This window comes from Myotis nattereri (assembly GCF_964212035.1).
Source record: "Myotis nattereri genome assembly, chromosome: 12".
Lineage (NCBI taxonomy): Eukaryota > Metazoa > Chordata > Mammalia > Chiroptera > Vespertilionidae > Myotis > Myotis nattereri.
The window spans coordinates 54,925,677-54,945,312 of NC_138087.1; the positions used below are offsets into that span (position 1 = coordinate 54,925,677).

The window sequence follows — 19,636 nt, forward strand, 5'->3', positions numbered from 1 at the left end:
ATGCATGAACTCTTTACTTTCCACAACAAGTCTATCAGGTAGGAACTGGTAGTGTCCCATGCAGCAGAGGAGGAAACAGGGGCAGAGAGAGCAAGCAGCTTGCCCAAGGCCACACAGCTCGTGGCACTTTAGCACGTGCCCCTGCACCTCCAAGCCCCACCCGGATGAGCAGATACCCTACCCCCTCGCTGGGCCCCAGGAAGGCAGCAGTGACAGGGGCGGAGCGGCAGCGCCTTGCTGAGCTGTTCCCGACGAAGGCAAGGCCGCCAGCCCTGTGCCCGCGTATTCCCGGAGATGGAGAATGCTGCTTCCTCCGTCACCTCCCTGGTCAGAGCCCTCACTCAGAGACAGCTGTCAGCCTCCTCTGCTCTCTCATCTTCTCTCCTCTGTGGGCTGGGGGCTGTTAGGACATGCGTGCTGTCCCTGCAGGCCTGGGCATGGCCCAGGAGCAGGAAAACTGCAGGGGCTGCCCCCACGAACGGGCCTCGGGGGACAAGAAATGAAGTAAGCCTGCGCAGAGGACCCTGGCTCAGCCCTCTGAGCCCCCCACCCACCTGCCACCTCTCGCCCGCGGCTCTGACTCACGCCCCTCTCAAAGCCTAACCTCTTGGCTGCCCTGTCCAGTGGCCGCAGCTTGAGGGTGCCACGGCAAGATCAAAATCGCTTGCCTTTACCGTGAAAGATGAAAACATCCCCTCACAAAGCACTCTTGTCTTCCTGGTGCCCATTAGACCGTCATCTAAAATAAACTTGTCCTTTCTCTTGTCATTTTTCCTCTCTAATTCACATTATCATCAATTTACTTCCTGACACAGTCATTCCCGGCTCCCACGCACGCACGCTCTAATCCCTTTAAAGCGGCCACAGGCACTCCCATTCTAATCCTAATCGACCACTGCTGCCTTGCTTCCCACCTCCTGCCCCATCTGCCCCCCCCCCCCCGCCACCCCCTTCGCCTCCCCCTTCGCCTCCCCCAACCCCCGCCTAGTCCTAGACTGCGCTTGCTCGCTTGCTCGGGGCCCCATGATGCTGGGCAGGCAGCTCCTGGGGAGGAGGCCCGGGGGGAGGGGAGTTCTCCTGAGAAGTGCAGCTTCACTGGGTGGCACTGCTCATCCTTACTCTGCGGGTGTTGCTGTGGAGGAGGCTTCAACCTGGCCAGCAGAGGGTGGCAGGGGCGTGAGGGCGTGAGCACCGGGAGTGTGTACGTGGAGGGTCTCACCTGTTTCCACCGCTTCTACCGATCTAGCCGGAGCCTCAGAGCAGGGTCCCACACCCTGCACCCTCCCCAGACTGCAGACATCGGGCTACTTCCCCTGCTCCGTGGGACTCTTCCAGACAGAGCCTGGAGACACCCCTGGGAAAGCCAGGCTGGCGGGTGTGACGGGCCTGGGGCTTCTGTGCCAGACTACGGTAGAGTGAGCCTGGCAGCCTGCTCATCTTCAGGACAGTGAGCCCCCAGAAAGCAGGGTTTTTAGCTCATTTTTGAATAAAGCTGCTGGTGTGACTATCCTCATTTCACACCGAGGCCCCGATGGCTTGGTGACCTGGCCATGATGCCCCAGGTTACAGACTTGGGCAGCACAGGGACCATTTTTCATGTTTGTAACTGCCCAGCACGGTTTAAACTGTTTCTGTTTTGCCCGTAGCATGAGGCCCGCCTCTTTGGGGTTGGAAGTCAGAACTCACCCTCCCAGCCTCCCTTGCTGCTAGCACACAGGTGTGTCACCTGTCAGACGGGCTCTCTCGCCTGTGACCTGGATTGGGCAGGAGCAACTGGAGGAAACGGGCTGAGAGACTCCAAGCTGGGAGTGGGTGGCAGAGGCTCCGGGCTCCGGGCTCCCGGCAGTTGGCAGGACAGAGCTCTCAGGCACCCTGGCTGAGCAGCAGCGCAGAGCGGGCAGCTTGGGGTGCCAACTGGCAGCAGCAGGAGTGCGGACGCTAGAGCAGCCCTGGTGGTGTGGGTAGGTGTGGTCCCTGGCTGTGCGTCCCACGCCTGTGTCATGGGTCCTCCCAAGGGTTCCGGGAGCCCCCCAAATCCCTTAGCAGGTTTGTTTTCTGCTTAAACCAGCCAAAGTGGCTTCTGTTGTTTGCAACCGAAAGCCTGACGGGTAAATATAATAAGCTGGTTTTCAAAAAATAGGCCAGAGCTGTTCTCATCACAGACAGGGTCTGAGTGTTTAGGATTCTCCAGGCTCCTCCCTGTGGGGCAATGAGGCCTCTCGCCCTGGCTGTGGTCCCGTTCAGACTGAATGGGTCAGGGAGGGGACCACGTCACACACGGGGTATGACTGAGTCAGGGTGACTGAGCTTGGGTCCGCATCCTGCCATCTGCTTGCTGTGTGACCTCCGCCGTACTCACCGAGCAGCCCCGGGTTGGGGAACCTCCAGGAGTCGTTGTAGGAGGGGTACTGTGGGTGGCTGTAGGGGCTCCCGGAAAACTCACTCCCTGCATGAGATGGGTGGGAGAGAAACAGGAAGCAAACGTCAAAGCAAGCTCGGAAAATGCCAACGGCATCTGCCTCTGACATAAGTTGCAGGTACTTTCATAACCAACCAAGTCAAGTCCAGTGCACACCCTTTTTAAGTGGACAGCGGTCATTGGCATCATCTAGATTTCCCCTTTTCTATTAGTGCAGTGGTCCTCAACCTTCTGGCCCTTTAAATACAGTTCCTCATGTTGTGACCCAACCATAAAATTATTTTCGTTGCTACTTCATAACTGTCATGTTGCTACTGTAATGAATCGTCATGTAAATATCTGATATGCAGGATGGTCTTAGGTGACCCCTGTGAAAGGGTCGTTCGACCGCCAAAAGGGTCGTGACCCACAGGTTGAGAACCACTGTGTTCGTGGAAGGGAATACCAGCCTCTCACATGTGTGCCGTGAAACTGCCCGTGCCAGATGGTCCCTGAGGTGCCTGGCCCACTTTGCAGGGGAGGAGACTGATGCCGAGGTTCCCTCACAAAACGGCCTCGGCACACCCACCAAGTCCTAAGCCTGGTTCTCAGCCACTCCAGGACCCCCGTGTGGATTTAGTTCCATTTCCCACGTGTTTCCTGCGTGGCTCTGCCCTGCGAAGGCAAAGGTAACCTCCACTCTCGTCTGGCCTTGTGCGCTGAGAATCCAGAGGTGGCTGCACCCCGGCCTCAGCCAACGGGGAAGACAAGCCGTCCGCCAGGAGGAGGCAGAGGGCAATTTGCTGAGACGGAGAGATAAGCCGGAGTCTAGGGGAGCGCCGAAGAGGCAGTGGGTGGGCCTCTGGGCACGGGGTCAGGGCAGCTGTTTGCTGCTCTGGGCATGCTCAGGCAGGTGGACACCATGGGCAGTGTGAGGAGGCAGGGGGGCCTTGAGGATGGTCCTCTCGCCCAGCTGCCCACGGAGCAGTGATCTTGTCTGCAGCCCCAGGAGAGCCTCCTTACCGCCAGGCGTCACGAGGAGGGGAGTTCAGAACTCCTCCCCTTACAGCCTTGCTGCCTGTCTGCCCTGCTTCTGGGAGCTCCGGGGGCGGGAGGGCACGGTTTGGGCCCGACTCATTGCAGGGTCCCCCAGTGCCCGGCCCACGTAGTGTCGGAAGCTGGCTGCTGAGTGGCCTTTGATGCCACTGGTTACAGAGCACGCGGGCCCTTCCCTGGCAGTGGTGACAGGAGGTACACCGCCCACGGGACCACCCTCAGCCCAAACAAGCTCCCACGGATTCTTCTTAAGGGTGCCAACGAGCCAAAGGGCAGGAGCCCTCAGCAGGAACCAGCCAGATGTCAGAGCGGGAGCACTGCTCTGCCCCTGGCAGCCGAGGCCCAAATGCAGGGCCCGCGGGACTTGGTCAGGTGCGGCCAGAACAGTGAAGCAGGCCTGAGGGGCCCGCTGCTCCCACCCGAGCCCAGCCAGCTTCCTCTCCACCTCCCCGCTTCCACAGGCAACCACAGGCATGCGCGCACACACACACACACACACACACAGACACACGCACACACACACCACGTGCACGCCTCCCAGACCTCTCTGGGGGCCACTCCCAGCCTGACAGGCTGAGCCTTCCAATTCTCTGTTTTTTATGCCTCAGTGGTCAGGGTGTCAGGTTCCGGTACTGAGGGAGAGCCTGGTGACAGTGCCGGCCGCAGCCGCCCAGCCTCGGCATATCCATCAGCGCCACAGCGCCTCCCCTTCCCCCTCCTCGGGGGCCTGGAGGGGGAGCAGAGAGACCGAGCAGCCTGGAGAAGGGGGACCACTGCTCGCTCCTCCAGGCTCCGGGCGCCCATGAAGCTGCCCCATCAGAGGCACTTCCTGACAGCGCCGCACCTGGGCCCAGGGCACCGACCACACGGCACAGGCCAGCCCTCTTCATCGGGCAGCATCGCGCCCGTCTGCCAGGCCCACCGACCCACCACCCCTTTACCCTCTAGGAGCTGGAGACAGGGGCCCCTAGAGGTGCAGCTGACCCAAGGCAACGATCACACCATAAACACCTTCTCTGATGACTGCCCCGCTCAGAGAACACCCTGGGCCCTTCACCTCTTCCTACCCAGTCACCTGTACTGCGGACGAAACCCTCCTCCCCCCGCCGCCCTGACATCCAGTGAAACCCGCTGTCCACCGCGCGCCTTGCACAGCCGGGTTGGCGTTTTCCGCACGTGAAAGTCGAGGGGAGAGGCCAAGCGCCACGTTGGGTGGCCAGTGGGGCTGAGATGAAAGAATGTCCAAGAGCAGCACAGACCAGAGCCCAGGCATTCCGTGGCGTCAGGCACCATGAGGCAGGGGTGAGCAGCCAGTGAGCCAGTTCCCCTGGAAGCGACCCAGAAACCCTGGCGGGACATGGGACTCTCCCCCGAGGCGGGAGTGAGGGTTTGAGTAAAGCACATCTTGTTGTCCAGGTGCCAGGAGAGCCAGCCCACGTTGTTGGTACCTTTGCCCTGAGTATAGGGGTGGTGGGTCGGAGGGGCACGGAGTGAGGGTGAGGGGGGGTGGGTCGGAGGGGCACGGAGTGAGGGTGAGGGGAGGTGGGTCGGAGGGGCACGGAGTGAGGGTGAGGGGGGGTGGGTCGGAGGGGCACGGAGTGAGGGTGGGGGGGTGGGTCGGAGGGGCACGGAGTGAGGGTGAGGGGGGGTGGGTCGGAGGGGCACGGAGTGAGGGTGAGGGGGGGTGGGTCGGAGGGGCACGGAGTGAGGGTGGGGGGGTGGGTCGGAGGGGCACGGAGTGAGGGTGAGGGGGGGTGGGTCGGAGGGGCACGGAGTGAGGGTGGGGGGGTGGGTCGGAGGGGCACGGAGTGAGGGTGAGGGGGGGTGGGTCGGAGGGGCACGGAGTGAGGGTGAGGGGGGGTGGGTCGGAGGGGCACGGAGTGAGGGTGGGGGGGTGGGTCGGAGGGGCACGGAGTGAGGGTGAGGGGGGGTGGGTCGGAGGGGCACGGAGTGAGGGTGGGGGGGTGGGTCGGAGGGGCACGGAGTGAGGGTGGGGGGAGGTGGGTCGGAGGGGCACGGAGTGAGGGTGAGTCGGAGGGGCACGGAGTGAGGGTGGGGGGGTGGGTCGGAGGGGCACGGAGTGAGGGTGAGGGGGGGTGGGTCGGAGGGGCACGGAGTGAGGGTGAGGGGGGGTGGGTCGGAGGGGCACGGAGTGAGGGTGAGGGGGGGTGGGTCGGAGGGGCACGGAGTGAGGGTGAGGGGGGGTGGGTCGGAGGGGCACGGAGTGAGGGTGGGGGGAGGTGGGTCGGAGGGGCACGGAGTGAGGGTGGGGGGGTGGGTCGGAGGGGCACGGAGTGAGGGTGAGGGGGGGTGGGTCGGAGGGGCACGGAGTGAGGGTGGGGGGGTGGGTCGGAGGGGCACGGAGTGAGGGTGGGGGGAGGTGGGTCGGAGGGGCACGGAGTGAGGGTGGGGGGGTGGGTCGGAGGGGCACGGAGTGAGGGTGGGGGGGTGGGTCGGAGGGGCACGGAGTGAGGGTGGGGGGGTGGGTCGGAGGGGCACGGAGTGAGGGTGAGGGGGGGTGGGTCGGAGGGGCACGGAGTGAGGGTGGGGGGAGGTGGGTCGGAGGGGCACGGAGTGAGGGTGAGGGGGGGTGGGTCGGAGGGGCACGGAGTGAGGGTGGGGGGGTGGGTCGGAGGGGCACGGAGTGAGGGTAAGGGGGGGTGGGTCGGAGGGGCACAGAGGGGAAGGGGGGGTGGGTCGGGGGGGCACTGCATGAGTAAAAGCAGGAGGTGGGACTAGGCAGATGGTACCGGATGGAACCCCAGGCCACTTGGGACTGACCCCCGTCTTCAGCTGCCTCCATAGGACTAAGAACAGAGGGTTGGTCCCCTCTCAGGCTCATGGCCAGGATCACACCCACAGGTGTGCTCTATCCCCCACTCCTGCCCACAGCTGCCTACCCTGCAGGAGATGCAGAAAATGGCTCCAAACAGAGACGAGCTGGTTGTAAAAGCCATGCCCTGGCCGGTGTGGCTCAGTTGTTTGAGCATCGACCCTGCACCAAAAGGTCACTGTTTCAATTCCCAGTCCAGGCACATGCCCAGGTTTCGGGGGGAGGGGGAGGAGACGGATGCAATGATCTCTCTCTCTCTCTCTCTCTCCCTTCCTCTTTCTCAAAAATCAATAAAAACACATAAAAAACTCGACGAGGTAACTAGAAAGGACTGATCACAATGAAAGCTGATGGGGGGCCACGAAGGAGGCACTTGAGGTAGCTGTCCTGGAGGACACGGGCAGGACCGTCATCAGAGTCAGAGATGTTCCCGGTTTCCCCTTCACTGAGGGCTCATAGACGGCAAGAAAGCCGAAGGTTCCTAAAACCCTCCGAAGCGACAGGTAAACCGGCGCAGTGTAGCTCTTAATTAACCCAAAACGACACCTGCCAGATGATGGGGATTTGCAGAGCACGCCGGGGGCCGACCCCATCTGCAGATGGTGGGCGCCCACCTCTGCTCGAGACCTTGCCCGGCTGTAATTAACATACGGAAAGTCTTTCAAAGTGACTTCACAGCCAAGTCCTCTTTCTGAAGGGTGGAAACTGGGCTTTGAGAGAAACTGTTTGCAAAGAAGGAGGAGGAGGAGGAGGAAAAGATTTGAAAAGGACCATGAGCTCTCTCCGGCTCCTCCCGTGGCCTTGTAGAACTGCGTGATGTGCCGTGGCTCGGGTCTGTGGGTATCCAGTGCGCTGCCATCTATGGCTGCGGGGACCATCGTGCCCACGCCGGCGGAGCCAGCCTTTCAAATACGAATGTTGTATACATATTATGTATAATAGTGGATATATGCTACTACATTATGTGTATATATAATAATTGGTATCACACATGCGTATACTTATATACTCATGTACACAGGGCGGGGCAAAAGTAGGTTTACAGTTGTTCAGATGCAGAATAACACCAGAATAAATAATGACACAAGAATCAACTGTTTCACATACAACTGTAAACCTACTTTTGCCCCGCCCTGTACATGGATATGCGTACACACACCACACACACACACACACACACACACACCCTGGACTCTGGGGATCTGTGAAAGCTCTCTGAGTGACCTTGATCAAGTCCCTCCTCACCCAGCCTCAGTTTCCCCATCTGTAAAAGCGGTGTATATGGGAGAGATTTAAATAATTGACCTCGAAGTGCTTTCAGCGCTAAGATTCTCCCCTGCTCTGTCTGCACTGCACCCCGCCCGAGCCCGGCCCCTTGGAGGCCAAGGCTCCCCAACCTCCCTGTCTCCACGGCGGGGCCTTCCAGGCTCCCGGCAGGGAACGTAGAACCAGAGCGAACCCAGTAAAGGTCAGGCCTGTCAGCGCGGCTGCCCGCACACAGAGCATCGATCCGTTCCTGGGAAAAACCTCTTCTCCCACCAGCTCGGGCCAGCCTCGAAGGCCTTCAGAAAAACGCAGAGGAGAGAAAAACCGCGCGAGAGGGCGAGAGTGAGGGGAGAATGCAGACTGTGTGTCGTGCCTGTCTCTCCGGGAGAGCCGCGGACTTTGCAGTTGGACGGCGGTGCTGGGCGGCCACAGCGAGACGCGGCTGGAGACCAGGCTGAGCCCAGCTCTGCTCTGACCAGCCATGGGGCGGCGGGGTGACGGTTCTGGGCCTCAATGTGGTCCTCTGGCGAGCGGAGGCTGTTGTGCCTTCAGCCCACTTCCTGCTGCCTGCACTACAAAGACCTGAACGCAAGGACCCATCAGGGAACCCAGGGAAACAACCGCACTGTCATCGTACGGCACCCTGCCACACACCCGGCTTGAGGACCAAGCCTGTGAATACTGCCTGAAGCCCCGTGGTGGCATTCAAGGCCTTGCAGGGCCTGGTTCCCAAGGAGCTTCCCAGCCATGCTGCCCAGGGCCCCTCATCACCCTGCCTGAAAGCCCTGCTCCAGGCGTTCCTCTCATGTTCCACAGGCCCATCTCCACCCGCGCGCGCTGCTTCCTTCATCTGAAATGCTGCCTTCCTCCCCTGCCTCATGTCCGATTCCCTGGCTTGTCAGGACGCAGCTCCGATACTGCCTCCTCCAGGAAGCCTTTCTGGATTGATTGTTCCAGCTGAGAAAGAGCATTCTCTTACTCCCCCGAGCCCAAGCGCTCGTCCACCCCTGCCCAGACTCAGGTGGTTGTGACTCCCCTCCTTCCCCTTTTGGTGAGTCTGTAAGAGGAACCAGGACTGATCACGTGTGTCTGACAGGTGCCAGCAGCTCCTGCGCCCCCAGCACAGGGCCCTGCCACAGCACAAGTGCCGGCTGAGTGAGTGCTGCCTGTGCCGACAGGTGCTCCTTGAGCCAGCCCCGCTCATCGTCAGACGGAGACAGGTGCGAGAAAGTAGTCGTGGAACCCTGGTCCTGGATCTTTGAAAGAAGCGTGAGACAGAGAGAAGAGAAAGGCAGCAAAACACACAGGAAAGAGAAGTGGGCTGTGTTCCCTGCAGAGCCCCGGGCGCTGGCCCCACAGCTGGAAAGGGACTCTGAATGGTGCTCAGCTCAGGGGCTAGGGCCTCTCAGGGCCTCCTGTAACATAACAACAGCAGCAAGGTCTGCTCACTCCGAAAGAGCAAAGAGGCTATTTTGTTTTGTGCTGTTTTGTTTTTTTAAAGCAAACACCACTGATAATTGGTGCTCAAAGCTAGTAGGTCCAGACTGCATTCCATGGGGCTGCCGCTGGGCTGAAACCCTGGGAAGGCTTCTCCTAGGACTCACTTGGCCACAGGAAGACGCTCAGTCCAGAAACCTGAAGACTTTCTCCGAGTGACCAGAGTGTGGCCAGAGTCCGCCAGCCTGCAGTCTCAGCTGCCAGGCGGCAGGTCCCAAGACTTCCATTGGGATAACACTGAACTGTATTCCCGAGAACATCCAACTCCCACATCTGTGATGGGTGTCTAATCAACTCACCTACCCCATGCAGAGCTCGGGGCTAGCCCCTCCCCTTCCCCCGCCCAGGCCTCAGGAAACTCCCTGCATCTACGGGGATTTTTAGAGCCAGAGCTAGACATTCGGTAGCAGCAAAGGGCAAGGCAGGTGTATGAACAGGGCCGAAGTTACAACTTGTCCTGGCTGGGGTATCCAGGAAGGCTTCTTGTAGGAAGTGGCTGTGATCTGGGCCTTGAAGGACATTGAAGCTGTATCCTTTAGTGGGTTACCACACTCCGTCCCTATGCACCTTTCACCGGTCTCAGCTGCATTCTGAGAAGCCAAAGTGCACTGTCCCTGTCCCCATGGAAAGGGGTCTGGGGGCAAGGCCAGTCTCTGGCTCCTCAAGAACAGGAGGCAGTTCAGCAGGAAACAATGTGCCCTAGAACAGAACAAGCCACTGAGGCCTGACTCTCCTCTCTTCCAACTCCCTGGCATGGCAACTGCTAATGTAGGACACTGGCTGATAACGCCCTACAGCTCTGAGCCACATCACGATTTTATAAGTAACTGTGAAAAGGTTGACATTCCACTCAGGTACCGAGAGCAGCAGTGGCTGCCACTCTGTGTTGATCACGGAGGCGACAGAAGACTGTAGGCCAGTCCTCGTCACAGCCCCTCCGCCATTTAGCCGAGTGACCTTGAGACGTCACTTTACCTCTCTGAACCTGAGTTACTGTTGGCAGTGTGGCAGGTCAGCACTCACAGGACTAGGTAATATCAACGATATTCCAAAGTCTTGTGTGAATCAAAACGTGTGAGGGACGGACTGATGCTTAACTCAGTCCTTGGCACACAGCACGTGCTCTGTGTGACTGCTGGAAAAAACAGATGCACTGGGCTTGTTGCTTCTTTTTTTAAATCCTCACCTGAGGACATGCTTATTGATTTTAGAGAGAAGGGAAGGGCGGGGGGGGGGGGGAGAGAGAGAAACATCAATCAGTTGCCTCCCACACACACCCCAACGGGGGATCGAACCTGCAACCTTCCAGTGCACGGATTGACACCCCAACCAACTGAGCCACACACAGGGCTGGGGTGTTTGTTAATGAAAATGATTTCCTTTTTCCCCCCACATTTCAACAAGTGCTCCAAATTCTTGATTGTAGGGAAAGTCTTGAACTATCTGTCTCTGCAACTGTGATCGCGAGCGTGTCCCGTTCGGGTTCACTTAGCCCGGACCCTGGCAGGGTGGGAAGCAGACAAGATGGGTTTCCAATCTTTTTGCCACTAGGAATACTTTTTCTCCCTCACTCCTGCCCGAGCGACCCTTTGCTCGCTTAAATGAGACCTACCCAACGCCCCTTTAAAGTGTTCTATGAGGCCTTTTGTGGGAAAATGGACAATTCCCACCTGGCTGCCTATAAAGCTGAAACAAGTCCCCAGCTCCCTTTACCAGCTCCCATTACCAGCTCCCGCTTAAAACACGGCCCCAGCCCCCGCCAGCTCTGCGGCCCTCCAACCTCCCGCACGCTCCCAGAGCCTCAGGGCCTCCTCCCAGCCCCATGTCAGCCCAAAGCTGAGTTACTTTTCTGTGGCCTAGACCTTGGCCTGTCCCTCAGAGCAGCCAGGGGTCCTCCTCTGAAGAAATCGCCTCCCCCTGGCTCGGCCCGGCTCGGCAAGGAGTCCGGCGCGTCCCCGCCGCTGACTAATGAAAGGAAGGTGATGGTGTCATACCTTGCTGGGAAGTCACGGTGCTCGTCCCGACCTGTGCCGCCTGCCATCAAATTTTAATGCTGCTGCTGACATGTTTATGGAATGCCTCACCCAGTGTTTGTGAGGAGACCAGACAAGATTTACCTCCACAATTACCACCTCGAAGCGCGGGCTTTGCTGTGCACTGGGAGCTCAGCAGCACAGAGGCCCTGAGCCCCAGTGCGCCCCCAGGAACACACTCCATCCCACACACCTCCAGCCCCCACGCACAGGGCTTGGGGGAGGCGGAGATGAATCAGACACGGTCCCTGCCCACCAAGAGCCCGCAGTCTGCGGGAGGGGACAACACACACATAAATTACTCGGATCCCCGGCGGCTGGGGGCCAGACCGAGGATACAGGTAGGAGAGGCAGCCTGGGCAGAGGAGGGTTGGGAAGTTATTTCTCTATCAACGTCAGGGTCCAGAACGAGGCCGAAGAGGCTGCTCTGCTGGGCCATCGGGCAGCTCCTGCTCTGCTGCCCGCTCCTCGGCCTCGAAGGGCTCCGAGGGCTCCCCCCTCCCTGCTGCTGGCCTCAGGGTCTCAGCAGCCCCCTCTCCTTCAGGACCCGCACCCCCTTTAGTCCTTGGGGTGCCCTCTCCTGAGGCTGCCTTGGAGGAGATGCAGCCTCCCAGCTCCTCACCTTTCCTCACCAGGTCAACAGCCCCTTTCTCTTTAAGTTGTGCCGTCCTCCCACAGCGGAGCAGCTCAGAGGGCGGGAGTCACGTGCCGTGACCCAGGCCGGTGGTTCTCAAACCTCGCTGCCCATTAGGATCATCTGAGGAGCTCAAGAAACCCAGACGACCAGGCCACCCCTCTGGGAACCAAACAGTGTGGGACTATTCGATGCTCAACTCAGTCCCTGGCACACGGCACAAGGTCTGTGCGACGGCTGAAAATGCACTGGGGCTTACTGCTTTTTTAAATCCTCACCTGAGGACATGCTTATGGATTTTAGAGGAAGGGGAAGGGAGACAGAGAGAGAAACATTGATCAGTTGCCTCCTACACACACCCGGACGAGGGATGGAACCTGCAACCTTTCGGTGCACGGATTGACGCCCAACGAACTGAGCCACACCAGGCAGGGCTGGGGCTTGTTTTTTCAGGAAGATTTTTCATTAAAAAAATGAGTGAAATCAGCATCTCTGGCTGGGGTCAGGGATGAGTGTTTGTCCAAACTTCTGAGCTGCGTCCCTGGGCAGCCACCACCATTGCTCAGCAAGCTTGATAAGGTGCATGTTCTGTGGAGGGAGCTGAGTCAGGGCCACCCCTCAGGCCAGTTCTCACAACTGCCGAGGCTGAGCCCGGAGGCAGGGGCCCCGGTGAAGTCCCACCTGCACCACAAAGCGATGGGAACAAGGCCCTTCCCCAGTTCAGGCCTCAGTTTCCCCATGAGAGCAGTGAGTGGGTCAGCCCTGAAGTTGGCTCTGCTGATGGAGATCTCTCCTTTCCTAAAGCGAACTTCCATCTGTGTTCTCTGGGACCGGCCCACAGATCTGGCCGAGAGGTGGCTTTGTGGGGAGGGACCTGGGAGGAGAGGGGGTGTGATATTGGGGGGCCAAGGAGGGAAGCGTGGAGAAGCCTCCTAGAGGAGCAAAAGCAGGGCTAGGTGGGAGAGCCCACAGGAGTGCTGGGGAGACCCGGTGTGCGTCTATCTCCATGCAAGGCACACAGCGGTCAGTACTTCATCCACCTACTCATTTCCCAAGATATTCACCGAGTACCAGGCATTGTTGCAGACACTGAGGATACAGCTGTGCACAAACCAGATAAGGTTCCTGCCCTCGGAGAGCTTATATTTTAATGGTACAGACAACAAACAAGACAAATAAATAAAAACAAAGCATACAGTGTGTGGTAAGGAGAAAACATAAAGCAGTAACATTTCAGGTAGAGTGACTAGAGATGGCTTCACTGAAAAGGTGAATTCTGAATACAGCGATGAAGGGAGTGAGAGTTAGTATGTGAGTATCTGTCAGAAGAACACTCTAAGCAGAGGGAACAGCATGTGCAAAGGCCCTGAGGCAGGAGTGTGGGTGGTGTGTTGGAGGAGCGAGGAGGTGAATGAGGCGGTCTGTTGGCTGGAGAGAGTGAGGGGTGAAGAGGTAGAAGATCAGGTCGAGGAGAGAAGTATAAAGGCAGAGATCATGTAAGGACTTTGGCCTCTACTCTGAATGAGCAAAGAGGGACATGACCTGACTCAGATTCTAACAGGCTCACTCTGGCTGCTATGCTGAGAATGTACTAAAAGGGACAAGAGTGGTAGTCGGGAGACCAGTAAGGAAGCTGCTGCAAATATTTATTGAAAGACTGACCCACACACAGAGTGCGCACCTCTGGCCATTGGAGCCTAATGCCTGGAGGCTGGGAAGGGCCAGCTGTGTGGTCTTGCAGCAGAGGGTCTGCTGGCTAAAGCCAAGGACGCTCACGGAGTGAGGCCAGATGGGGGCTGTTGGGTGGAGGGGAAGGTACCTTGGGTTCTAGTCCTGGCTCTGCATGACCTTGGGACATGCCCTTCTTCTCCCTGAGCCGGTAACAGAAGTGAACGCCAAGGTGCCTACCAGCTGGTGGTGAGGATTGCATGACGGCACGGATGTACCAACTGTGTGCAAACCGAGAAGGGGTGTGGCAGCAGGAAGTGGTCCTGGCAGGTCCTGCCACACACCAGGAACGCCGGGGGTGATGCCTCCCATCTCTCCACTAGGGGGAGCCAGGGCGATTCTTCCTGGAGCAGAAATGCAGTTCGCAGGCCCCAGTCGGGCCTCATCCAGGGAATGTCAGAGTCCCCGGCACGGCCCTCTGGGGTGGGAGTGGATGTGTCCCTGAGCTGTCCTCAGAGAGTCTGCCTGGGTCCTGTGTTGGCAGGACCTGCTCTCCAGGAGACGCTCTGACGGCAGCTGCTGAGAGGTTGGTACGTGGGGACCTGAAGTTCCACCAGGCTCATGCCAGGGTCCCAACAAGCAAACCGAAGGGCAGGTGAGAAGGAAAAGCACACGGGAATGAAGTTACCCCTGGCTCAAGGCCTTTGGTCTGAAGCAGGCAGGCTGGATGGCTTTTAGTTCATTCCTGCACGTGTGTGTGTCTCTGTGTGTGTGTGTCTGTGTGTGTTTGTGTCTGTGTGTGTGTCTGTCTGTCTATGTCTGTGTGTGTCTGTCTATGTCTGTGTGTGAATGTGTGTCTGTCTATGTCTGTGTGTGAATGTGTGTGTGTGTGAATGTGTGTCTGTCTATGTGTGTGAATGTGTGTCTGTCTATGTCTGTGTATGAATGTGTGTGTGTGAATGTGTGTGTGTGTGAATGTGTGTCTGTCTATGTGTGTGAATGTGTGTCTGTCTATGTCTGTGTGTGAATGTGTGTGTGTGTGAATGTGTGTCTGTCTATGTCTGTGTATGAATGTGTGTCTGTGTGTGAATGTGTGTCTGTCTATGTCTGTGTGTGAATGTGTGTCTGTCTATGTCTGTGTGTGTGTGTGTGTCTGTCTATGTCTGTGTGTGAATGTGTGTGTGTCTATGTCTGTGTGTGAATGTGTGTCTGTCTATGTCTGTGTGTGTATGTGTGTGTGTGTGTGTGTCTGTCTATGTCTGTGTGTGTGTGTGTGTCTGTGTGTGTGTGGTGTTTACTTTCCCTCTTGGTCCACACGTTACTCAGGGTGGCTTCCCCAGCCTTCAGGAGCTTCTGCTCCGTGCCCGGCTCTGTGCTGGGGGCTGGGAGTGCTGTGATGTAGTGGAGGCTCCAGCTCAGGGGCCCCCTCTGCTCCCCAGCCAGGAGCCAGCGGGTCTCTCTCATCTCCCCACGTATCTGAAAGCCAAAAAGACCCAGAAAGGTTCCCTTAAAACAGGCAAAGGAGGCAGGGCAGCGGTGTAGGGGAGAGCAGGTTGCTCACCGCAGAGGGACCACCTGCTGTGGGCGTGTGAGATCCAGCCTGCTCTCCACTCACCAGCCCCGAGTCCTGGTGTGGGCTGCCTCCCCTCCTGGGGGGAAGGAGCAAGGCCCCGAGAAAGAGCCTGGGAAACCTTAGGCAAGCCCGGTGGCTTCCCCTCTTCCTCCCACAGTCGTTTCTTCACGTTGTGTCACACGTCAGGAGGGACGTAAGGATGGACACAGTGGATCCCCAAAGGCCGTCCTAGCTGGGCCCACTGGGTTCCCATTTCTTCAGCCCTGAGGATGTGCTGGGCACGGGAAGGGGCACAGGCTGCCTGCAAGGTGGCATCGCCGGGCCGGTCACGGTCAGGGAGGAAGCATGACTGGCTCTCGGGGGCCTGCATTTTCTCTTGTTGGAGGGGCTCTGGGGCGAGCAAGACTGGACTCCGTGACCCTGTGTGGGCTGAGGCCTCAGCCGCTTCCTCTGTGAGGCAGGTTAACATCCACACTGGCGTGGTGGGTTCTGCGAGAGCGGGCAGCTTGGGAAACGAAAGGCAGTCGGCACAGGGCCTGCCTGACAGAAGTTCCCACTAGATGTCCGTTATGCAGGCCTCTTCCTCTGGACGGCTCCGGAGGAAGACCATCAAGATGCCTCCACCACAAAAATTCAGAGACTGAGGTCCAGAGGGGGGAGGTGACTTCCCCAAAGGCTAGTAAACCTGGAGGAAGACTGGGACCCAAAGGTGCTGAGCCCTGGTCCCAGGTGCCTGCCTGCACCACGCACCTCTCAGCCTCCCCAGTTCTCCTTCACAGCTGGAGGGGTCCTGGGCATAGACTCGGCAGCGATGTCCCAGGAGTGCGGGAAGGAGAGCAGGGATACGTTAAGGTCAACCCTGGACCACAAAGAAGGGGAGCCGGCAGGCCTTGAACTTGCTCCTCATGGATGTGCAGGTGGGAGAAGGCACCCCGGAGTTCCCACGGGGACGCTCTCAGAACCCACCGGCCACGGGATCCCTGCGCCCCAGCCAGGCCCTGAGTTGGAGGCCGTCCCTCCACCCTCACTGCCCCATTGCCTCAGTCCAGCCAGGGCTGGTGGCCTGAGCCCCGGCCAGCCTCCCCCACCAGCCCACTCGCCCGCCTGCCTCCTCAGTCTGGCCAGCATGGTGGCAGGCCCTGCCTGCTCCCTGGGGAAGCTGCCGCCAGGCCTGATGGTGCTGACGGAGGGAGGGAGGCCGCCAAGCTGTCAGTCTGGAGGTGGCCCTCGGAGCCCCTCCTGGCTGGAGCGAGGAGGGTGGGCCGGTGCTGGAGCTGGGCTGTCAGGGCCTTCACAGAGACAAGGCCAGAGAGGCGCTGCCTGACAGCTCGCCCACCGAATTAGGACCATTTGCATGCTAATTTCCAGCGCTCTAACGGGCTGGCATGCTGGCTGGGTGTGTAGCATGTACAGAGAGAGGCGCAGTGGCCTCCCCACCCGCGATGGAACAATGCTTGACTGATCTAGCTGCGTTAACGAGCAAATTATGGTAATTTTGTTATTACAAATGCATAGAAATTTCCAAAGCAGGCAGCCATTCAGGGCAGCTCCCTGCTCCTCCCCGCTCCTAAGTACTGAGCCCCCTGTTTGTACACAGGGGCCTGGCACCCGTGCCAGGGATGGAGATTTGCAGGGACCAGGCTTCCCTGGAGCTTCCCGGGGAGACCCAGGGTGAGCTGGCCACAGGCCAGAGCCTCCCTTCTGGTCAGCAAGCGAACCCTTGGCTCCTGCACCCCACACACCTCACCCTCTGCTGTCCCCCAGGAGTCCTGGGCCTAGAAATCCTACAAGCCCCCACATTCAAGCTGGTTCCTTTCCATTCTGAGCAGGTAACATGGGCGATTCTCCTCAGAGATACTCCTGGGTCTTGCGAAATTCAATTATTTCTGTGCTCAGCACTCAGGAGGAGCTCAGGGACTGTCTGATGACTGGCTGGATGAATGAGTGAAGGAAGAGGAGAGGGAGGAAAGAGGGTGTGAATAAGGGAGGGAGGAGGAGGCTACTACAGAGGGAGAGTGGGGAGGAAGGGAGGAAGGAAGGGAGGACGGGAGGGAGGGAGGGAGGGAGGGAGGGAGGGAGGGAGGAAGGAGGGAAGGAGGAAGGAGGGAAGGAGGGAGGAAGGAAGGAAGGAAGGAAGGGAGGGAGGGAGGGAGGGAGGGAGGGAGGGAGGGAGGAAGGAAGGAAGGAAGGAAGGAAGGAAGGAAGGAAGGAAGGGAGGCCAGAACTCATCCCACCAATGAGGACAATGAAGAGAGACACCACCCGGTCAGCTCACTGGTGGTGTAACTAATCCAAGACCTAACCAGAGGAGTTCACTTGGCCCCTGGCAACCCCCTCTGGAGTCTGTCATGGTCCACTGTCGAAATCACAATTTCTCCCAGCTTTTCTAGTGATCTTTTTGATTAAAAGTATGTTTTTGGAAGTGTGCTCTGGAATATACCCAGGCAGAAACTATTTCCAAGAATACGAGCTGCTCCCAGCAGCGAAGCGCGGGTAGCTCCAGGCACAGGGCCCTCTCAGAGCCCGGGCTCGGCGGTGGGAACCTGTTGGAAGCCAGTCCCCTCGCGGGTGGGGCCAGCAGCTCCCCGGGCCCCTCCGTGGGACCCATCGGCAGGCCTCCTGTGTGACGACAGGGATCTCAGGTTCGGGCTGGTGTTATTAAAAGGTCAGGAAGCTGCCTCAAATCATTTTGGAAGTCAGCAGAGAATAAACCGTCCATTACAGAGAAGCACAGCGCCATGGAAGGTCTGCTCCAGGTGGCAGAGGAAGCCTGCGCTGGCCAGGCTCACAGACAGGAATGGGAAGCAGAGACCTACACGCCAGCCGAGACTTTATAACCTCAGCCGGGACATGGCCAGATTTTTCTATTTGTCTGATTTTCTAATTGGGTCACAACTTCCAGAGGGAACCTGAACCCAGGGAAAGGAAACACTCACTCCTTCTTGTCTAGCTGCCTGACTCTGGGGAGAAGCAGAGCGCAAAGGACCTGGGCCTTAGCATGGCCTGTGGGTCCTGGTAGAACCTCTGGCAGGTGCTGGGTAGACCCGCCTGCATCCCAGGAGATGCTCTGCAGCTGGCCAGGTCCCAAGAAGCACACGAGAGAGCGGGGGGGGGGGGGGGGGGGGGGGAGGGGGGGGCGGCGGGAGACACACGTTGCTATTTCCCACTAGCAAGAGCCTGGCTCTTCCTCTGACATGCCGTGTGACCTTGAACAAGTCCTTTCCTTGGCCTCATCCGTGCACTCCCAGGCTGAGCTCTAAACAGCGGTAGTATCCAGCCCTGTCCACCCACGACGGAAGGAGGAGTGGAGTCCCCCAGGAGGTGCTAGTTAGAACAGACCCCTCCGCACACCACACAGAGGCACCCCAACCTAGGCCGTCAAGGCTTCTCCTTCAGGCAGACTCCCCGATTCCAAGGGCAAGGCCCTCAGCCCGGTCCTCTGCGGAGTCACTGCCTTTGCTGCGGTCCCAGTCCCTGCTCTACATGCCCCCCCAAACGTCCTGGTGCTGTGGGTGGCCCATGTCTGGTCTCCAGCTTCCAATGTCCCTGCAGCCATTTTTTTTTTTTTTTTTTTGGTCTCTGGCTCCTTGTCGGGAGTTCTCTTTCCAGGAATTCCCCACCCAAAGTGTTCCCAGAAAGTCTGCATGTTCGCAAAGCCCTGATGGGAAGAGAGTTCCGGGAACCGTGGGGATTTGCTTCCATTTGAGACCCCTCTGTACAGACCCGGCGCCTCGGGGCCTCCGAGCCGCCTGCTGCGGCTTCTCCTCCGTCACACAGAGAAAGCCACCTCTAATGTCACACGGTGCTTCTGAGAGTCACGCTCCAACCTGGCAAAGCCCTCCCCTCGCCATCTGCATCCGACCACTCGCTCTGGCTGTGTGACCGTCACCAAGTCACGCTTCCTACGCCCTGGTTTTCACCTCTGTGGAGTGGGACGAATGGCCGTGCCCTCCGACCACTGCAGGGGGCACCCTCCGAGCTCACACCGCAGAGGCCTGCACACAGCAGAGCTCTGTCCAGACGGGGGTCCCTACTCTTCGCATCGTTGTGGACAAGCTCTCAGGATGGCCATGACTGTCGAGCACCCTGCTGGGCAGGACCGTGCCCAAGGCACCCGTGACCTGAGCGGGCTCTTCAGACAACAGGACATGAGAGCACAGCTGTCCTTTTAAATTTCCCTTTCCGCCCTCTTTTATCCCTCTTGCTCCTTTCGACTCCACTCCTTCCCTCTTCCTTTCTCTCTCTTTTCCGCCCTGGACCGACGTCTCCCCGATCCGGGTCCTTTATCTGCCGTTGCACATAGACTCCTTATAAAGAAAATTCATTTGTTCAGGGTCACTGCGTGGTTTTTCATTAAAAACAAATTACCCGCATTCAGGGAGGACATCTGGGCTTCGCGGGTCCCATTAATGACTATATTTCCAGCCTCCCGGCCCGGTTGGGCTCCCCTTGCCTGTCACCCTGCGTTCCCGGCCCCGGGAGGACAATGAGAATGACAGTCAAGTGAAAGGGAAAACATGAGGGATGAGGGCGAGAGGCGAGTCCCCCGAGAGGGGAAGGAGGGAAAAGTGAAAAAAATAAATAACTCAAACAGAGGGTAACAAGGGCCATTGTCTCGGCGTCTTCCAGAGGAGCCAGAGCAAATATTGGAGGAGCGAGCGGGGCGTGGAAGTCGGCT

At 58.7% G+C, this 19,636-nt stretch overlaps 1 protein-coding gene across 8 annotated transcripts in view; it reads right to left on the reverse strand.

Annotated features, from left to right (window-relative positions):
• PAX5 (paired box 5) overlaps nt 1–19,636 on the reverse strand; it is a gene marked incomplete at both ends in the record, with an annotated part of 156,539 nt that overhangs the window by 1,034 nt on the left and 135,869 nt on the right. For 5 of the 8 annotated variants that reach the window (XM_081103115.1, XM_081103112.1, XM_081103111.1 and 2 more), the window contains one exon: nt 2,360–2,446. The exons of the other annotated variants lie outside the window; for them this stretch is intronic. In XM_081103115.1, coding sequence (XP_080959241.1) covers nt 2,360–2,446 — 87 coding nt within the window. The remainder of the gene's footprint in view (nt 1–2,359; nt 2,447–19,636) is intronic. 8 annotated transcript variants of the gene reach the window in all.